The 20,874-nt window shown below is 51.9% G+C and overlaps 2 protein-coding genes across 6 annotated transcripts in view; both read left to right on the forward strand.

Annotated features, from left to right (window-relative positions):
* The window catches only part of MYH14 (myosin heavy chain 14), an 86,621-nt gene extending 66,058 nt beyond the window's left edge, over positions 1 to 20,563 (forward strand). For all 5 annotated transcript variants that reach the window (XM_054511525.2, XM_054511526.2, XM_064581739.1 and 2 more), the window contains 10 exons: positions 1,349 to 1,561; positions 4,289 to 4,501; positions 5,355 to 5,516; positions 6,991 to 7,119; positions 7,774 to 7,862; positions 7,947 to 8,070; positions 14,899 to 15,107; positions 17,761 to 17,869; positions 19,473 to 19,645; positions 19,753 to 20,563. In XM_054511525.2, coding sequence (XP_054367500.1) covers positions 1,349 to 1,561; positions 4,289 to 4,501; positions 5,355 to 5,516; positions 6,991 to 7,119; positions 7,774 to 7,862; positions 7,947 to 8,070; positions 14,899 to 15,107; positions 17,761 to 17,869; positions 19,473 to 19,645; positions 19,753 to 19,906 — 1,575 coding nt within the window. In that variant the 3' untranslated portion in view covers positions 19,907 to 20,563. The remainder of the gene's footprint in view (positions 1 to 1,348; positions 1,562 to 4,288; positions 4,502 to 5,354; positions 5,517 to 6,990; positions 7,120 to 7,773; positions 7,863 to 7,946; positions 8,071 to 14,898; positions 15,108 to 17,760; positions 17,870 to 19,472; positions 19,646 to 19,752) is intronic.
* On the forward strand, positions 1,593 to 4,282 carry LOC135362891 (histidine-rich glycoprotein-like). Its single transcript, XM_064581819.1, has one exon. It carries the CDS (start codon positions 2,000 to 2,002, stop codon positions 3,044 to 3,046), a length of 1,047 nt encoding a protein of 348 aa, XP_064437889.1. The 5' UTR covers positions 1,593 to 1,999; the 3' UTR covers positions 3,047 to 4,282.
* Positions 20,564 to 20,874: the final 311 nt, after the last annotated feature.

The raw sequence follows: 20,874 nt of genomic DNA on the forward strand, positions 1-20,874 counted from the left end.
TTATTTATTTATTTGACAGAGCGGGGGGAGAGAGCACAAGCAGGGGGAGCGGCAGGCAGAGGGAGAGGGAGAAGCAGGCTCCCCGCTGAGCAGGGAACCCAACTCGGGGCTGGATCCCAGGACCCTGGGATCATGCCCTGAGCTGAAGGTAGACCCTTAACCGACCAAGCCACCCAGGCGCTCCCTTTGTGTACTTTTCAGTGTACATCTTTCACATCTTTCATCAGATTTATTTCCAACCATTTCATATTGTCGATGCTGTTTTAAGTGGTTCTGGTTTTGGCGTCTGGCTGGCTTAGTCAGAAGAGCATGCGACTCTTGATTCCGGGATTGTGAGTTCAAGCCCCGCACTGGGTACAGGGATTACTTAAACTAAATGGTTCTGGTTTTTATTTCAGTTTCTGATTGCCAGTATATAGAAATACAATCGGTTTTTATGTATTGATCTTGTATCCTACAGTTTATTTGTTAGCAGACTTTTTTTATAGATTTTATTGGATTTTCTACATTAGTGACCCTGTTTTCTATGAATGAAGATAGTTTCACATCTTCCTTTCCTTTTTCTTCCCCTTTCCTGTGGGACTCCAAATACCTGTGTGTTTGACTGCTTGATGCTGCCTTGCAGGTTATTTTCGCTCTGTTAATTTTTTTACAGTCTTTTTTCCCCCTTTTTCCCCCCCTCTCTATTTAGATCATGTCTATCAACCTGCTTTCAGGTTTACTGGTTCTGATGTGTCAAGTCTGCTCTCGGTTTCCTCCAATGACTTTTTGATTTCAGATATCATGCTTTTCAGTCCTGGCCTCTCTAATTGGTTCTGTTTTAGTTTCAAATCCCTCCTGCAATAACCTTGGGTCTTCACCCACTGTATCCATCTGGTCCTGAAGTTTACTAATCATCGTTAAAGTCCTTGTGCGATGATCCCAGTGTGGAGGTCATCTGTTGGTCTGTTTCCATGGACTGGTTTTTCTCTTGACCGTGAGCCCTGTTCTCTTCCCTTTCGGCACGTCTTGCAAGTTTTATTATTGCTAATTTCTGTGTCTTAAAAAAAACAGCAAAGGTTGAAGTACATTTTTAAAAATTATGTACATGGTTTTTTACCACTACCCCAGGAGGAAGAAATCACCTTTCCTCTGTTGGGTTTCTAGAGTGAGGGGCTCATCAGTTTGATCCACTCAGGAGTTGGGCTGGTCTGGGACACAGTTGCAACTTTAATCCCTCTACCTCCCTCTTGTGTCTCTGCCTTTGTCTCCCTCTCTCTCTGTCCCTGGCTGCTCCCTCTTGCCCATCCATTTGTACACTCCTTTCAGCTAATCTGTTTCCCCCACCCCATCTCCCTCAACCCGGAAGCTCCTGGCAGAGGAGAAGGCAGCTGTACTGCGGGCGGTGGAGGAACGTGAGCGGGTCGAGGCGGAGGGCCGGGAGCGCGAGGCTCGGGCCCTGTCACTGACGCGGGCGCTGGAGGAGGAGCAGGAAGCACGTGAGGAGCTGGAGCGGCAGAACCGGGCCCTGCGGGCAGAGATGGAAGCCCTGCTGAGCAGCAAGGATGATGCCGGCAAGACCGTGAGCAGGGGCCCCCACTCCCCAAGACACACATGCCGGCCACTGCATGCACCCCTGACGTTGGGCGGCACATACACATGTGCACGTTCTCATGCATGGAACATGAAGAGCATCAGCCATCAAAGTTACATGTTCATGCCCAGCACAGAATGGGGGGAGAGCTGCTAACCAGGCATACGTGCTCCCATAACACACACAGAGTGTGAGGAGAATCTTCCACCAAACACGTGTGTTCACACATGCAGGAAGTAAGGAAAGCCATTCATCAACACGCATGTTCACATACAGATACACAGAACAGGAGGAGAATCTTCTGGAGAACACACCCATTCATATGTACACAGAGCATGAGAACCACTCATTGCATGTGTGTATGAATAGTCAGAGCACGTGAAGAGAATTTACCACAACATACAGCCTAAGAACCACACCCCAAACATGACTGTGTGCACACGCACACACCACACACACCACACACACACACATCCCCTCGCACACACCACACACACACACACATACATCCCCTCACACGCACCACACACACACACATACTTCCCCTCACACACACCACATACAGACACACAATACACACACCGCACACACACATACATCCCCTCGCACACACCACACACACACACATACTTCCCCTCACACACACCACATACAGACACACAACACACACACCGCACACACACATACATCCCCTCGCACACACCACACATACCACACGCAATATATCCCCTCACACACACCGCACACACACATCCCCTCACACCACACACACACACCTCACACACCCCACACACCCCACACACATACATCCCCTCACACACACCACACACACGTATATCCCCTCACACACACCACATACAGACACACAACACACACCCCCCCCACACATACATCCCCTCACACACCACACACACCACACACACGTATATCCCCTCACACACACCACACACACACATATATCCCCTCACACACACCACATACAGACACACAACACACACACATATATCCCCTCACACACCACACACATACCACACACAATATATCCCCTCACACACACCACAGACACACACATCCCCTCGCACACACCACACACACACACATACATCCCCTCACACACACCACATACAGACACACAACACACACACCGCACACACACATACATCCCCTCGCACACACCACATACAGACACACAACACACACACTGCACACACAAATCCATCCCCTCACACACACCACATACCCAGGGTGAGGACATCCCACCTTGCCTCCCCCAACCCCACTGAGCACATACAGGCTCCCCCCAGGGCCAGGGAGGAGTCGCCTAGGCCTGTCCCCAGTCCCCACTCACCCAGCCAGCATCCCAGCCTTCTGAAAGGTCCATCACACCCTCCACTCCATCCTTCCTTAGTTTGTCCAATAAATATACTTCTGGAGCAGCAGCAAGGACAGGCCCAGGGACACCAGCCCCCCTGACTGGTGAGGGGAGGCACTGACCGAAGACGTGGTTCAGTGAGGCCCTGGGCAGACACACTCCTGATGTCCTTCCTTATTGCCAACAACGTACTCTCATGGGTACAACGGATAAGGGCTTTATCTTCTCCACACGCTCCAGTGTATATCTGATGGAGCTTTTAGCCAAGCCTGGAGAGAACCCCTAAGCCCCGTGACCTACCTTGGCCTGCAGCCCCAGGCACTCTAGAGCCAAAATCCAGCTCATACTCAGACTACTAAGGTCTCTCCTTTGGGAAAACGGCCAAGTTCTACATGGTCACTCCAAAGGCCTACTTTGTGGGGAATAGGATGTTGATGGGAGAAAGCTGAATTCCTTCCAGCAAATAAAACTGAATGGCAGGTGCCAAATAGGAGGGGAAACCTGTTGGCCTCTTCTGCGGGCAGAAAGTAGACCCTGTCCCTGATGAGAATTTCCATGAGGTTCTTTGGGCAGTACTGACAGGTAGATAGGGTCCCTGCCCCTGTGGAATTCACAGTGCAGTGTGGGGGTGGGCGTTGCACAAAAAGACACATAAGCTCATGTTAAATGACCATTGTGACTAAGGCTGTGTTGGGGAGGGGCTCAGGGCCAGCGGCATGGGTAACAGAGAGGCCCCGACAGACCAAGGAACACTTTTCTGAGACGGTGACAGTTAAAGGAGAGGCATGATGGGGGAGGGGGGTGTCTCAGAATTCATAAACCCAGATCTGCCTTCACAGGGTGTTTGGGATTTTAATTTACAACTCCCTGGAAGGGCTGAGAAAAAAATCACAGGAGATAGTGGGATGGCGCTATCCTGGGGGGTCCAGCACAAATCAACACTCGAGTCTGGGGCAACATCCCTTCAACCCATGTCCACACAGGATGTTCCCAAACCTGAAGCCCCTTAGTGAAGTGAGCTCACGATGCAAAATCTCAAAACCCACGAGGAAATAATCCACCGTGACGGAGAGCTGACCTAACAAACACTGGAACTGGACTCTCAAGGCTTCAGATAACAGAACTTGCACGCAGAGGTTATTAATGAAATGTTTTAGGATGATTCAGAATGAGACACCTAGGAACTAGCTGCCCGGGAAATGGTGAATGAATGAGCAAACCAGAATGTGCACATCACCTTGACCATCAAAGCTTCCCTCACACTGTCCTAGGATAGATCTGGGATCCTGGCCTCCTCCTCCCTGTGCCCAGGTGCACAGAGCTCACCCTCCCATCCCCTCCAGGCACATGAGCAGGAGCGATCCCGCAGGGCGGCAGAACAGATAGCCAGCGACCTTCGAGTGCAGGTGACGGAGCTGGAGGACGAGCTGACGGCAGCCGAGGATGCGAAGCTGCGCTTGGAAGTGACCCTGCAGGCTCTGAAGGCACAGCACGAGCGCGACCTGCAGAGCCGAGATGAGGCTGGTGAGGACAGGCGGCGGCAGCTGGCCAAGCAGGTACCAGCAGACCAGGCTGGAGGCTGGAGGCTGGAGGGCGCCCATCCGGCTGGGAGGGCTCTGCTGCCTGCAGGCTGAAAGAGGGGCCAAGGAAGTCTCACTCACCTACCTGCTGCTCAGTGTTGCTTCCCAAGGCCCTCCTGCTCCCCAGCCCATTCACCCAGCATCACCCGTGAACCCACAGGCATGTCCCATTGACAGACTGACATACCCGATCAGACATCACCAGACCATTCACCCAGCATCTACCTGGGTACCCACACAGCCCCCCACCCACACACAACCTCTCCACCAACCAACACTTTCATCCAGCTGCTCCTCCATCCGCCCAGCTACCCCCTTTCCAGAAACTTCCAACCCCCAGCCCCCCTCCCCCCCCAGCCTGCCCAAGCGCTCCTCCATCGCTCAAGGACCAGCTCCTCTACACCCCACAGCCTTCCTCCCTTGCTCATTTACTCATTCCCCTCTCCCTGTGGTTGGCAACATCCATTCATGACTCGCCAGTGGGGGGACTTCAGGTGCTCTGCCGCCGGCTTGAGCTGGGTGCTGAGCATGGGAGGGGCAGGGCAGCCGTGAGTGTAGAAGGAGCCTCTGGAGCTGTGCGGGAATGGGCTGGAGGGGACACATGGGAGCAGAGCAGAGGCTGGAGTAAAGGGGGCTTCGGAAGGATAAGAGCCTGGGGCTCTGGGGACGAGGATCCGGGATCCCTTTGGGGTGTAGAGGAGCAAGAGGGCAGGAGGAAAGGCGCTGGTGGCCTGGACAGGGGCTGGTGGGTGCACGTCTAGGTCACTAGCATGTAGAGGGAGCCTGGGCCTCCCGCCCCCTGAGCCTGCCCCTCCCGGCCTCCCTGCAGCTGAGGGATGCGGAGGTGGAGCGGGACGAGGAACGCAAGCAGCGCGCCCTGGCCGTGGCCGCCCGCCAGAAGCTGGAGACGGAGCTGGAGGACTTGAGAGCCCAGAACTCGGCCGCCGCGCAGGGCAAGGAGGAGGCGGTGAAGCAGCTCCGCAAGATGCAGGTAGGGGTGGGGCTTAAGCCCCCTGCGAGTCGGCCCCTTCGGCCCCACCAGCTGCCGCTCTATAAATATCCATGTGCCAAAGGCTCACTCGCTTTTTATATTTTTTATTTCCTTTACTTAAAATGCTTAGCTGAAAGTCCAGTTTCTTCATTCTATTTAATTTTTGAAATGTAAATGCCTTAGGGTTCCTCCCCTAATATCAAAGTTATATCTGGTTGTTTAAAAAAAATTGGGAGGGGTGTTGCCTGGATGGCTCAGTCTGTGGAGCATGCGACTCTTGATCTCGGGGTCGTGAGTTCGAGCCCCAGGTTAGGAGTAGAGATTACTTAAAAAAAATTTTTTTTGGTGATAATAATGTGTACGTGTAAAGTCTAATTTTTTTGTAAAAAAGTAAAAAAGTACAGAACTGGACTGTCCGATACAGTGGGTGCCAGCCCCATGTGGCTGTTGGGCATCTAAGGTTTGGTGGGGCTGAAATCCAAATTACGTGCTGGATTCTGAAGACTTAGTACCAAAAAAAAAAAAAAGTAAAATATCTCAATAATCTTTATAGTGATTATAAATGGAAATAATAGCATTTTGTATATGTCAGGCTAAATAAAAATACAGTGTTCAAACTACTTTCACCCATTTCTTTTTACCTTTCTAATGGGGCCACTTGAAAATGTAAAACAACGCATGTCCTTGCAATATCTCCCCATTGGGCAGCGCTAGGACAGAAAGATCCCTCTCCAAAAAGTAAAAATTTCCCACTACGTCACCCCTGAGAGAAGGCGCCTGCACTGAAAAGCTGTTATTATCAAGCAAGTAATAATATTCATAACCGCCCAGTACCAAGCCCAGTACTGTTCTTACTGACCTCTTTACGGAGTTTTTTTTTAATGGTGGTAGGCATCAAGTTTGTTTTATTTTTCTTTAAGCGCCATTGAAAAGTCTTACGCTGACATCTTTACACACTCAGTGGTGTGGCCGCATAGCAAAGTGACTAGAAGTGGAAACCCTGGGGCCAGATGGCCTGGGTTCAAGTCCTGACTCTGCCATTTAGCACACTTGGCTCGTTGCTGAGCCTCTCTGGGCGTCAGTTGTTCCATGTCTACACTGGGGAGGAAACTAGTCCTCACCAGCTGGAGTTGTGAGGATGAAGGGAGTCAGTACGCGTGTATAACAGAGCCTGGCCCACGGTAAATGTTCAGTAAGTTTGCGCCAGCATTATTATTACTGCAGAGTCCAAATACTACACCCATTTCACGCTTACTTTAGTTTTAAGGTGTTACTTTTTTTAAATTGGAGGTAGCCGAAGCCCAGAGAGCGGGAGGGGCTGGTCCAAGGTCACAGAGCCGGGGGCTGGGGCGGGCTGCAGGGCTTTGCTTGCTCTCAGGGAGCCGGGGAGTCCCCGCAGGGCTGAGGCGAGGGGAGGGGCTTCCCCGTGAGTCACGATCAGGCTGCACCCGCTCACTTGCTTCATTCCGCCCAGGCCCAGATGAAGGAGCTGTGGCGGGAGGTGGAAGAGTCGCGCAGCTCCCGGGAGGAAATCTTTACCCAGAACCGGGAGAATGAGAAGCGCCTCAAGGCGCTGGAGGCGGAAGTGCTGCGACTGCAGGAGGTGATGCAGAATGGACGTGGCCCTGGAAGTGGGGTGGGCGGGGCCCTGAGGGGGCGGGCCCTGAGGGGGCGGGCCCCTGGGGATTGGAGGCGGGGACCTGGGATGGGAGACCAAGGGGGGCGGGCCTCTGGGGATTGGAGGGGGGCGGGGCCAACAGACTGGACTTGAGGGTACTAGGGAGCCCTGGGAGGGTTCTGAGTAGAGCAGGGGGAGATTAGAGTCAGGAAGGCTGCGGAGAGAGGACAGGCCTGAGCTGGGACCATGGGGGCAGGGAGGAGACAAGGCAGAGAAAGTAAAGGGTCAACATGGACAGGGCTGTGGGTCCTAAGGGGGCAGAGGAAGTTAGGAGAGACCTGGGGGTCAGGCCCGGTGACTGGGGGGACCTCGAGGAGCAGGTTGGAAAGGAGATGCTGAGCTCAGTGAGGCCCTGCTGAGGCGAGGGTGTCTGGCGGTGGACATGAGTCAGGGGCTCTGGAGAGACCGATTTAGGAGACATCTGCCTGTAGACTGAAGTTCATTCCAGGGTTGTCCAGGGATGGAAGGTCGTGTGCACTGAAGACAGGCCAAGAGACTTGAGGTGTGAGAGCAGGGAGGCCGATGCCCAGATAGCCTCACCCCGCCACTGCTGACCACCAGCCCTCTTTGCCATCACAGGAACTGGCTGCCTCTGATCGTGCCCGGCGGCAAGTCCAGCAGGAGCGGGACGAGATGGCAGACGAGTTGGCCAATGGCAGCCTTAGCAAGTGAGTGGCCCATCGTGATGTGGGGCAGGGCACCCTCCCTGGCCCTTGCACCCTCTCACCTCCCCCTGTTCCTGTTCTCCTTAGGGCAGCCATTCTGGAGGAGAAGCGGCAGCTGGAGGGACGCCTGGGGCAAATGGAAGAGGAGCTGGAGGAGGAGCAGAGCAACTCAGAGCTACTCAATGATCGCTACCGCAAGTTGCTCCTGCAGGTGAGCACTGTCCCCCCCAGATGGACTGGGTCCTTGCTGACCTGGGACCGTAATCTTCAGTCCTTTTATTCAACAGATAAAGGAGAAGGGAATGTCCGGGTTGGGTTTTAATGGTTGAATAGGAGTTCTCTCTGATGCATTCATTCCCTTGTATTTCTGAGGCTTCACAAGGGCTGGGTCCAGAGATGAATGATGTGGGGTCTCTGTCCTGCAGAGTTCCCTGGGAACATAGACATGGAACTACAGTGTCTATGGGTTGGGTGGCATGTGTGATAACAGAAGTATCTTGGGCCCAGCATACAGATAGATGGACAGAGATAGAGTGGGGGAAGGAGGGAGAGAACTTGCTGCAAGAATCATAAGAAGGTATGTGGAAGAAGGGACATTTAGCTGGGGTTTTAAGGCATAAATAGGAGCTAGGCAGACAGAGAAAAGCATATTTTCATTTGTATATTTATTTAAAAATACTGTCTGAGGCTTCTGGAGGCTCAGGTCCTATTCTGGGTAGTGCAGGGGACCTGGCGATGGATCATTCCAGGTCTCTGCCTTTAAGGACATCCTAGTATGATGGAGGAGACTGACTATCCCAATACAGAAGTACAAATGAAAATGGAGGAAGCGCAAGACACTGTGAGAACCTAGAGGAGACTACTGACCCAGCCTGAAGGCTGGGGGCTATCAGGGAAGACTTCCTGATGGAGGAGATGTCTTAAAAGATCTTGAAGGAAGTTAAGAGTTTGCCAGGCAGGCAATGGAGGGATAGGATTTCCAAAGACAGACCTATGTCTCCACTAATTCATTAATTTTTTTTTTATTTAAGAGAGAAAAAATGTGTGAGAGGGGGGTGGTGGGGAGGGGCAGAGGGAGAGGGAGAGAGCATCTCAAGCAGACTCCATGCCCAGTGTGGGCTTGATTCCATGACCCTGAGATCATGACCTGAGCTGAAATCAAGAGTTGGATGCTTAACTGACTGAGCCACCCAGGTGCCCCTCATTAATTTTTAAAGACATGTTTTGAGGCCTTTCAGGAGCCATGCCCTGACACTGCTTGGGATGCAGAGAAGAATAAGACCCCAGCTCAGCCCTTGGGGAGCACCTAGACCAGTAGGAGAGGCAGTCATACTCCAGGATGATGATCTCATTCAGAGTGAAAGCCCAGTCATATACAAGGCCCCACACTCTGGCCCCTGGCTAACTCAGACCTTTTCTCTAACCCTTCTTTATCCCTGGTTGACTCTGCTCCAGCCACACCAGCCTTCTCCCTGTTCCTTGACTTTTTATTTTATTTTTTCCAGTGAATAGAGGAAGTTTTCTATTTCTTACCTCAGGGCTTTTGCACTTGCTGTTCCCTCCTCCTGGGAGAAAGCTCTTATCTCAGACCACCCCATGTCTCATTCCCTCAGAAGAGCCTTCCCTGACCACCCTGTGTGAAACAGTCACACTCTCTCTCACACAATTCCCTTCCATTCTCTCTGCTTGAATCTCCTTCATATCACTTACTGTTACCTGGAACTATAATATATATTTACCTGTTTGTCTGCTGTCCATCTCCCCAACAGAATGTAAGCCCCTTGAGGGATGCCTGATTGGCTCAGTCGGTTAAGCATCTGACTCTTGATCTTGGCTCAGTCTCGATTTCAGGGTGGTGAGTTCAAGCTCCGCATTGGGCTCCATGCTGGGTGTGGAGCCTACTTTAAACAACAACAAAAAAAGAATGTAAGCACCTCAAGAGTAGAGCCTCTGTCTTAATTGTGATCACTACTCTAGCTCCAGAACCTAAAACAGTGCCGGGTGCTCATTAGAAGTGAGGTAAATAAGCCAGTATATGCCCTAGTGAAGGGAGCACAGGATCCTATAGCCATACACAGAATGATGGGACTTAACTGAACCTGCATCCTTGGCTGTTAGTGAAAAGGAGAATGTCTTTAAAAATCAAAATGGGGGTGGGGCGGTGTGCCTGGGTGGCTCAGTCAGTTAGACATCTGACTCTAGGTTTCAGCTCAGGTCATGATCTCGGGCTCCTGGGATCAAGCCCCTGAGTTGGGTCTGTACTCAGCAGGGAGTCTGCTTCTCTCCCTCTGCCCCTCCCCCCTGCTCATGTATGTGCGCACACATGTGCTCGGTCTCTAAAGTAAAATAAATAAGTCTTTAAAAGAAATCAGAATGCGGGCAGAGCACCTGGGTGGCTCAGTTGGTTAAGCATCTGACTTCGGCTCAGGTCATGATCCCAGGGTCCTAGGATGAAGCCCCACCTTAGGCTCTGCACCCATCGCGGAGTCTCCTTGGGACTCCCTCTCCCTCTGCCCGTCCCACCTTCTCTCTCTCTCTCTCTCAAGTAAATCTTTTTAAAAATCAAAATGAAACTTAAAAAGACACAAAAAAGGATTTACAAGAAAATAGCAAATATTGAAGACTGGCTAAGAAGATCCAACATACAGTAATGGGAGTCCCCAAAGAAGAAGACCCAGGCAGGAGGACAGAGCAAATAACCTGAGAGTATAATGCAAGAACTTTCCTGAAATAATACGGTTGGAAGCTACATACTGGAAGAGCACACTGTGTACCCAAGGATATTGACCTATCAAAACTTACACCAATTGGGACGTCTGGGTGGTTCAGTTGGTTAAGCGGCTGCCTTCGGCTCAGGTGATGATCCCAGGGTCCTGGGATTGAGTCCCTCGTCAGGCTTCTTGCTCAGCTGGGAGCCTGCTTCTCCCTCTGCCTGCCGTTCCCCCTGCTTGTGGCTCTCTCTCTCTCTCTCTGACACATAAATAAAATCTTTAAAAACAAACGAACAACAACAAAAAAACCACAAGAAAGAAAAAAAAACAAAAATCAAACAAAAAAATACCAACGGGCATCTGGGTGGCTCAGTCAGTTAAGCATCTGCCTTTGGCTCAGGTCATGATCCTGGAGTCCTGGGATCAGGCCCCACATCAGGCTCCCTGCTCAATGGGGAGTCTGCTTCTTCCTCTCCCTCTGTCCCTTCTTCTCTCTCTCACTCACTCTCTCTTTCAAATAAATAAATAAAATCTTTAAAAAAAACTGATACCAAGACAGATGCTAGTGAAACTATGGCACAAATAAGGGGTGGGTGGGTATCCTTATTCATCTAGGGAAAAATGAGCACATGATCTGCAAGGAAAAGAAAATTAGATTGTCATCAGATTTTTGAGAGCAAGATTTCATGCTGCAAGAAAATGGAAGGATATAGTTAAGATTCTCAGAGAAAGCTATGAGCCATGGGTTTTGCACCCAGCAAAACTTCCTTCCAAGTATAAAGGACAGAGACGAGGTGCCAGCATGCAGGAGCTCAGGGGCCGTGTTCCCACAAGTGATCCCTGAGGAATCTACGAGACCAGTGGTTCTCAAAGTGACCCCAAGGCCGCCAGCATCAGCATCACCTGAGAACTTGCTGGAAATGGAAGTTCGAGGGCCTCAGCCAAACCCAAGTGAGTGAGGAATGCCAGAGGTGGGGCCCAGCAATCTGCTTTAGCAAGTCTTCCAGGTTCTGAGGCATGCCACCTCTGAGAGCCACCACCCCGGAGAACCAGGTTCAGATGATCGATCGGAATCATTAGAGAGACACCAGCGTGAGGGCGTAACGAGCGTGAGCTTTGCTCATTGTTCTAAGACTCAGTGAGGGCTGAAAAGGAGTAAGAGAGGTACCAGCTGTCTGCTCAGTTGTGTGTAGTACAACTATTTTTAAATTAAGAGAATGGGCAAATATGTAAAAAAAAAAATTGTATTACTAGATTGAGTAATTATATTGGTAGTGACAGTATTTGCAGTGTGTTTCTGAGACCATCACGTGTGTAACGTGGGATAAAGTAAATGAGTAAAGACGGCACATCCACATTCTGTTGCCACCTGAGCCTGTAAGCATGTAAGCACCTAAATGTAGATGTGTCATGAGGAGAGGCTAAATTAAAACCAAGCAAAACCCTGTGGTTCTGAATTGGACTTGGGCGTGTTCACATGAACTTGTGAGGTATTTTGTAGAGAGCCATCCTATCTCTGTCCAGAAGGCCTGAGAACAATAGCCAGTCCAGTAGCCATGAGCATCCCTGGTACCCAAGTTTGTGGTCCAGAAATGCCATGTTCCGCTAAAAGAAACTGCAACTTCTTTACAAACGGCTGATTCCACATCTGAAACAGGAAATGAACAAGAGGAGCCTGGAGCGTCTGGTCATACCATGCCTTGGTCTCCTCAGGCTGCCCAATCGGCGGCGGGGTGGGGGGGTGGGGGGCGGGTGCCTCACACGACAGACATTTATTTCTCACAGTTCTGGAGGCTGGGAGTCCAAGATCAAGGTGCCAATGAGGTGGATTTTATTCTGAGGCCTCTCTCGTGACTCGGAAGCAGCCACCATGTGGGTGCATGCGCGGGGAGAGAGTGCTTTCTCTTTTTTTTTTTTTTTTGATTTTATTTATTTATTTGACAGAGAGACACCGCGAGAGAGGGAACACAAGCAGGGGGAGTGGGAGAGGGAGAAGAGAAGCAGGCACCCTGCGGAGCAGGGAGCCCAATGCGGGGCTCGATCCCAGGACCCTGGGATCATGACCTGAGCCAAAGGCAGACGCTTAACAACTGAGCCACCCAGGCACCCCGAGAGAGTGCTGCCATCATGGGGGTCCCACCCTTATGGCCTCATCTAACCCTAATCGCCTCCCAAAGGCCCCGTCACAAGATCCCACCACACTGGGGCTTAAGACTTCAACGTAGGAATTTTAGGGGGACACAAGCATTGAGTCCACAACATACCAGTTATCAAGGAAGCTAGCAAACTTTTTTTTTTTTTAGATTTTATTTATTTATTTGAGAAAGAGAGAGAGAGAGCACAAGCAGGGGGAGCAGTGGAGGAAGAGGGAGAAGCAGGCTCCCTGCTGAGTGGGGAGCCTGATGCAGGACTCGATCCAGGACTCTGGGATCATGACCTGAGCCGAAGGCAGACATTTAACCAACTGAGCCACCAGGCGCCCCAGGAGCTGGCCTACTTATGTTAAAAAACACCTAGACATCAACCAGGAGAGGCTCCTGTTGGCCCCAAATGGAGCAATTGGAGCTTCTACAAGAATAACAATCACAACTGCTTTAAATCTATCCAATCTGTTTAAACCCATGAGTTCACAGTGATTTTCTTTCCATACTCATTAGTCACTACATTAGTTTCCTAGGGCAGCCATGACAAAGTACCCCAAACCAGGTAGCTTTAAAACAATAGCAACTTAGGAGCTCCTGGGTGGCTCAGCCAGGTAAGCATCCGACTCTTGATCTCAGCTCAGGTCTTGATCAGGGTTGTGAATTCAAGCTCAACACCAGGCATGGAGCCTACTTAAAAAAATAAATAAAGTGGGCGCCTGGGTGGCTCAGTTGGTTAAGCGACTGCCTTCGGCTCAGGTCATGATCCTGGAGTCCCTGGATCGAGTCCCACATCGGGCTCCCTGCTCGGCGGGAGGCCTGCTTCTCCCTCTCCCACTCCCCCTGCTTGTGGTCCCTCTCTCGCTGTGTCTCTCTCTGTCAAATAAATAAATAAAATCTTTAAAAAAAAAAAATAAATAAAGTGTATTCATAGGGTTGTTTTTTTTTTTTTTTTTTAAAGAAACGTACACAAAAGTTTTCAAATGGGCAAGATTCAATTATAGGATCTAGGCCTTCATCTTTGAGTGATAAAACTCGAAAGAGGAGCAAAGAAGTGATTACCGTGAAAGTCAGGGCGGTGTGCTGTTTTGTGGGGAAGGGAGGGGTTGATATTAGGGTGGTGACATGCAGGGTCTTCTGGAATGGCAACATTCTATTTCTTCACCTGGGTGGGAGTGACAGTGGTGTTTGCCTTTTGTTAACTCCTGACGTCATAGACTTGATCAGTTTCTGACTTGCTGTATTACAGTTTCATTTTCCAATAAAAAGTTAAAAAAAAAAAAAAGCATATGCTAATCACCATGCCGATGTGTTCCCGTGAGGACGCAGTGTAATAAAGTATGAATCAGACTGGATCTGACTCACTTCCTTAGCCCCGGTGCAGGACCTCACTCCGAGTACGAGCTGAATAAATACACAGGAACTATTATTAGAGGTGTGTTTACACATTCTCAATGTAGTAGTTACTGTTTGTTGAGCTGGCATTTCTTAAAATGATCCCGCACGTCACCCATATCAGAACCACCTGAGGTGCTTGTTGAAAATACGGATTCATGGACCCACCCACCCCCACCCCAGATCAGCTGGAAGCAGAATTTCTGGGGGGTGGGAACCTGCGGTCTGCATCTTTTTTTTTTTTTTTAAAGATTTTATTCATTTATTTGAGACAGCATGAGAGACAGAGAGCATGAGAGGGAGGAGGGTCAGAGGGAGAAGCAGACTCCCCGCCGAGCAGGGAGCCCGATGCGGGACTCGATCCCGGGACTCCAGGATCATGACCTGAGCCGAAGGCAGTCGCTTAACTGACTGAGCCACTCAGGCGCCCCGGTCTGCATCTTTTTCACAAGCTCCCCAGATGATCCCAGTGCAAACAGAAGTGTGATAACCCTTCGAATGGACTCATTCACAGAGGTAGAATTTATAGCATTTAAACAAGTCTGTGATAGTCTTGTGGACTTATTAAAATAGCAGAAAGCTATTGGAAAGGTTAAAACCCGGGGCTGGCGCTGCTGTTGGCTGCTAAGCCAATCAGGAAAAATACATGTTGACATTTATTATTTAATATGTACCAGGCTCTGTGCTCTGCACTTAACCATTGTCAACTCAATTGTGGGAGGTGCCTGAATTTACCTACCGTCTTCCCTCTGAGACTCCCCCGTGATGGTTCTGCTTTTCCCGCTGCTACAGGTGGAATCACTGACTACAGAGCTGTCAGCTGAGCGAAGTTTCTCAGCCAAGGCAGAGAGTGGGCGACAGCAGCTTGAGCGGCAGATACAGGAGCTCCGGGGGCGCCTAGGTGAAGAGGACGCTGGGGCCCGGGCCCGCCAGAAGATGATCATCGCCGCCCTTGAGTCTAAGCTGGCCCAGGCTGAGGAGCAGCTGGAGCAGGAGAGCAGGTGGGTGTTAGAGGAGGGCACAGCTGGAGGGTGATCCCCACATTCTGGTCAGGGAGATGAAGGGGAGCTGTGTTACAAGCACCTGGTTTAGAAACATCCAAAAGGCATCATAATATTAATGATTGCTCATTTCCTCTACTATTTAGGATGCTTTGGGCTGCAAGTAACTGCACCCCCACTAAGAATATGATTTAAACAGTAATGTAGGGGCGCCCGGGTGGCTCATTCGGTTGAGCATCTGACTCTTGGCTTTGGCTTGAGTCATGATCTCGGAGTTATGGAATCGAGCCCTGTGTCAGGCTCCATACTCAGCGTGGAGTCTGCTAATCCCTCTCCCTCTGCTCCTCCCTGCTCCCACCCAGTCTCTCTCTAAAGTAAATAAATCTCCAAACAGTAATGTAGCAGTTAGCTCTAGCTGCATAACAAACAAGCCTAAACTTTAGTGGCTTAAAACAACAACCATTTCTTATTGTTCATGAGTCTTTGGCTGGCTGATAGGTTCTGCTGACCTGAGCGTGGGGGCTTCATTCATGCATCCATAGCCGAGTCAGCTAGATGGATTTGCTGATCTTGGCTGGGCTCTCATTTGCTTAAGGTCTTGCCTGGGACACTGAGGCTAACTAGTCTCTGCTCCAGACTGGCCCAGGATTGTTCACATGGCAGAGTCCAGGTTCCAAGAGTGAGGGAAAGTGTTAAAGGCTTCTTGGGGCCTAGACTTGGAACTGGTACAGTGTCACTTCTGCTTCATCCTCCTGTCACTAAAGCAAGTCATGTGGCCAGCTCAGATTTAAAGGAATGGTGAAATAGATTCTGTCTCTTGGTGCGAGAAGCTGCAAAATCCTATTGCAAAGCCTGTGGATACAGGAAGAGGTGAGAATTGAGGCCATTTCTGTCCCAGGCAGAGCAGCAGCCTTGGGGACACATGTGGGAGACATCAGGGCATTTGGAGGAGGGTGACTGGTCCTGGGAGCCTGTGACTCAGGAGAGAGATGGGGAGGTGAGAGCCTTGAATGCCAGGCTGAGGAACTCTGTCCTGGGAAGTTGGGAAACCATTGCGGGCTGTGAGCTGGGGAGGAGCAGGGCCAGTGCTGGCTGTAGAAAGTCTCCCTGGGGGTCAAGTTGGGAGCAGACTAGAGGACAGAGACTGGGAGCTGGGAGGCCAGGAAGGAGGCTTGGTGCTGGTCCAGGTGGCAGGAGATGAGGCCTAAGCTGGGGCTGGGGTGTGAGGGGATGAAAAAGAGGGACAGGAGGGATGGAGCTGGGGGCTGATAGGCTGTTGTGGGTATGGGGGAAGAGGACAGTGTTAGGGGTTAAGTCCTGGTGACTGTGGGAATATTGGGGAAACAAGTTGAGTTCACTGGGGAGCATGATGAGCATGAGAGGTCTCAGGGACAGGCAATGGGAACCAGCCCCAGATGGTCATGAAAGAAGGGGTTCTCATCCCAGGGCCTGGCCAGGAGTCCAGAGGTTCATGGGAGATGTAGTTTGGGGTCTCTGGGGAGACCTTCCAGAGGTGGATGGATACACCAGTCTGAGCTCCTCCTCCACTGTTATACAGATGGAGAAACTGAGGCTCAGAAGGTATTCATGACCTGCTCAAAGTCACCCTGGGAGCAAGGATCTGTAGCTGAAGGAGCCTCCCCCACCACATCCCTTTCCACGGCTCAAGCCCTCCCACTTCCCCCAGCCTGTGCCTGCCTCTCAGCACACCTGAGGCTGCTGAGCACTGCCCATCGCTAGGGGCCCCATCACATGGACTTTACCCCGGGTGTGATGGTCCTTGCAGGAGAGGGTAGATGAGCCGGGACCACAGATGGGGAAATTTGGGAGAGAGGAGGGAAAGGCTTTGAGGGGACAGGAGGTGAGGATGGCTCCGGTATCTGACCTGCAGATCTAGGAGGAGCACAGGGGAGGAGGAGCGGGTTGGGGAGAAGGCGCTGAGCCAGGCGGGGAATGTGAGGGATGTGCGGGGTCTGGTGGTTGGCCGACGCTGGGGGCCCATCCAGGCTGGAGCCCAGGAGACAGATGTAGCAGATTTAGCAGGCTGCTGATGGGTGTGGAGACCTGGGGTGCAGATGAGCTTGTCCAGAGAAAGGGTGTGTGTGTGAGAGGGGAGAAGGAGCTGGCGTGGCTGAGGGGGGAGCTCTGGGCTTCCAGAGTGTCCCCCACACACGTAGGGACAGTGGAGAAGGGAGCTGAGAGGGAAGGGACAGGCCAGGTCAGGTGGGAGAGCACAGGCTTGAGCTGGGGGCTCAGGCTGGAGGATAGAGAGGAGGGGACAGGACAGAGTTCAGGGGGTAATGGGACAGGCTGGGCAAGGATAATGCCCCATATCTGACCTGGGTACTGGTGGTCAGTGAGTCAGTTCCCTGAGAGGAGGACTGGGGGCACACAGTGGGGTATGGAGAACTGGTACAGACATGGAGACACTTTCAGGAGCATCGGGCATCTTGATACAAGTCAAGGACTAGATGCCCTGGAGTCGGGAGCCTGGGAGCCATGTCTGACCTGAGTAGACTATGGGAGCCACTTGGGGGTGGGAAAGAGGGAAGAGGCCACTCTGAAAACAGGACAGCAGCCACTGGACAAGGCTGAAGGGACAGAACCCCATGTAAGCACCTCTCCTGATTGTCTCCTTCACGCCCCTCTCCAGGGAGCGCATCCTCTCCGGCAAGCTGGTGCGCAGAGCTGAGAAGCGCCTTAAGGAGGTGGTGCTCCAGGTGGAGGAGGAGCGGAGGGTGGCTGACCAGCTCCGGGACCAGGTGAGCAGCCAACGTCTCTGGGGAGCACTGTGGGGGATGGTCTCCATGCTATCTTTGTAGGCCGTGAGTTCCCATCGTGAGAGGCCATGTGCGGCCACCATCCTGGGGCTTGGTACATCAGCAGAGAGCTGGAATCAGTGACTTTGTGATCTGTAGATTGTGGAATCTAGGACAGGTCCTGGTGGGGAGCTGAGACAGCTAAGGAGAAGGAAGAAAAACCCTCCCCAGAGGCTAGGCCGGGGCTAAAATCATAACGTGTAATGTTTACAAAATGCCTTCTATGTGCCAGGCACTGTGTGAAAGACATAACGTGTAGTAAGTACATTTAGTTCTTATCAGAACCCTATAAGGCAGGTACTATCCTTTTCCCTCTTATTCAGGTGAGAAAGATGAGGCACAGAAAGGTGAAGTAACTTGTTCAAATTACTTAGCTCATAAGAGATGGAGTCTGGGTTCAAACCCCAGGACTCTGGAGGCAAAGTCTGTGCTCTTAATTATTTATTGAGCAGCAACTGTGCCCCCAAGTACTGTACCATGTGGTTTAAAAACAAAAACAAAAAAACAAAATCGTGTCTGCATTCTTTCTCCTGCCCCAATGCACAGGTGGGAAAACGGGAAACTTTAAAAGGGGACACAGTTTGTACCAAAGTCACACGGTTAATAGAGACAGAGCCTGCATCAGATCCCAGGTCTCTCTGACTATAGACAGAGTCACCGTGCCCTTAAAAGCTCAGCTGCGGCTTATTCACCCTGCATTCCACAATTATCGGGCACCCAGTACTATATTTGGCATTGGAGATATGGCTGTGAACAAGACAGAGAAGGTCCCCCCGTTCACAGAGCTCACATTTGTAGCATAGGAAAAGGAAGACACCTATAAACAAGGAAAGATGAGGACAGATTGTGACAGTGGCTATGAAGGAACAGGAGAATGAAGAGAGAAGATATGGAGGATTAGGGAATACTCCCTAGATTGGGGGTGAGGGAGTGGTGTCAGGAAGACCTCTCTAAGGAGGTGTCATATGAATTGAGAACTGAGGGGAGAGAAAGAACCAGGCAGAGGGAGCAGCAGGTGCAAAGGCCCTGGGGTGTGGAAATAAGTCTGGTGAGTTTAGAGCAAAAAGCAGAGCAGTGTGACTGGAGAGAAGAATGGGGAAGGGAGTTTGAGTGATAAGAAATGAGGCCAGAGGGGTTGGTGGGAGTCAGATCACACGTGTCCCCTCCCTGGAGACAGAGATGGCAGGGTTTGGGGAGGGTCTTGATGAAGATGGTCTGGCCAATGGGTTTATGGGAAGAAGACCCTGCAGGGCCTGGAACGCCGGACTGAGGGGCTGGGACCTTGTCCCAGCGCCACTAGGGAGCCATGGGAGGGCTTTGAGCAGAGGAGAGATGGGGTCAGCTCTGGGCATAGAAAGACCAAGTGAGGGACAGCCTCACATTTGAAGCTGGGATGGAGGCTGGCAAGAGGATCTAGAACAAAGCATGAACAGAAGGCAAGGCACAGGGTGTGGGGTGTGGGGCAGGAGGGATGGGCCTCTGGGGGCCAAGGGAGTGAGTGAGGACGTCACCTGGAGACTCAACCCAGCCCTCTGCTCCCACCAAGCTGGAGAAGGGCAACCTTCGGGTGAAACAGCTGAAGCGGCAGCTGGAAGAAGCTGAGGAGGAGGCGTCCCGGGCTCAGTCAGTCCGCCGGAGGCTGCAGCACGAGCTGGAAGATGTCACAGAAGCCTCAGAGTCCATGAACCGCGAGTTGAACACGCTGAGGAACCGGCTCCGGTACGGCCAGCTGCGCATGCGCACCCTCGCTCCATAGGCCCCGCCCCCCAGCTCTCTCTGCCGCCCTCTTTTAACCTCTATCTCTTGGTTTTCCCTTCTCCCTGCAGACGCGGCCCCCTCACCTTCACCACCCGCACCGTGCGCCAGGTCTTCCGACTGGAGGAGGGCGTAGTCTCGGAAGAGGAGGCCGAGGAGGCGGAGCCTGGGGCTGGGCCGCCACCCCAGGAGCCTGATGGGCCGCCGGTGTCCCAGCCCCAGTGACCCCATCCTGTCTCCAGCCATGGCTCCTCCCTCCCTGGCCCCTCGATGCTCCAGTCCCAGGAACCCTCCCTCCGGCTTCTTGCACTTTGGAAATGGTGCCACCCTCTGGCACTGCAGCGCTTACCAACCCCATGGTGGGGGGGCGGGGGCGCTGAGACCTCCTGTGAACTCCTACTAAACACAGAGGAGCAGACGAGCAGGGAGACGAGGACTGGGGCTCTCGCTGGGAAGGAGATCGAGGTGTAGTTGGCAAGCTGTGGTCCCGAAGGGCTCCCCTCTATCCTTAATTGTTAATGATCTTTATTAGCAAGGGAGCATGGCTCCCCTGCCCTGCGAAGCTAGGGTTCCCTTCCCCCGCTCCCTCTCTTCCTCTCTCCACTTAGCCCCTGACCCCTGAACTTCTGATCGACAACAGCCTGAGGCCCAGGTCTCCACCAGCCTTTGACCCTTGCAGAGGGGCGGGATAAGGGGACCCCTCTCTCCCCACCTCCCCCCCCCCCCCCATGCTCTGCCCTCCTTTCTGGTTGCTCTTGTGTGATCACAATTCGGTTGGATTTTCCTGCGGGGGCTGGAGGAGGCCCCATATCCTCCCAGCGTCCAGGCTCTCGCAGAAATAAACTCCAACCCCAACTGGACCTCCATGGGGCTGTAGTGTATTCCTGCTCAGGGATCTCTGATGGGGCAGCAGGTGGGGCAGTCTGCTGGTTCGAATCACAGCTGACCAGTATTGGGAGCCTCCGAGGTACCGGCATTTAATGTGGAAAAACTCATTTCAGCCTCCTTCCCAGGTATTCCCTCCATTATACAGGTGGGGAAACAGACTGAGCTGTGCTGTCCCTTGCTCCAAGCCTCCCAGTAAGTGGCAGAAGGGATGCTGCACTCTGGCTGACCCTCAAGTCTTTGCAAAACAGTGACAGAGTGACTGTTGAGCCACCTGTTGAGTAGTGATCCTTTGTTTAACTGAACAT

The sequence above is a fragment of the Mirounga angustirostris genome, unplaced genomic scaffold, assembly GCF_029215605.1.
Source record: "Mirounga angustirostris isolate CCGP_5_RB_7025 unplaced genomic scaffold, mMirAng1.0.hap1 SCAF_16, whole genome shotgun sequence".
In the NCBI taxonomy this organism is placed as follows: domain Eukaryota; kingdom Metazoa; phylum Chordata; class Mammalia; order Carnivora; family Phocidae; genus Mirounga; species Mirounga angustirostris.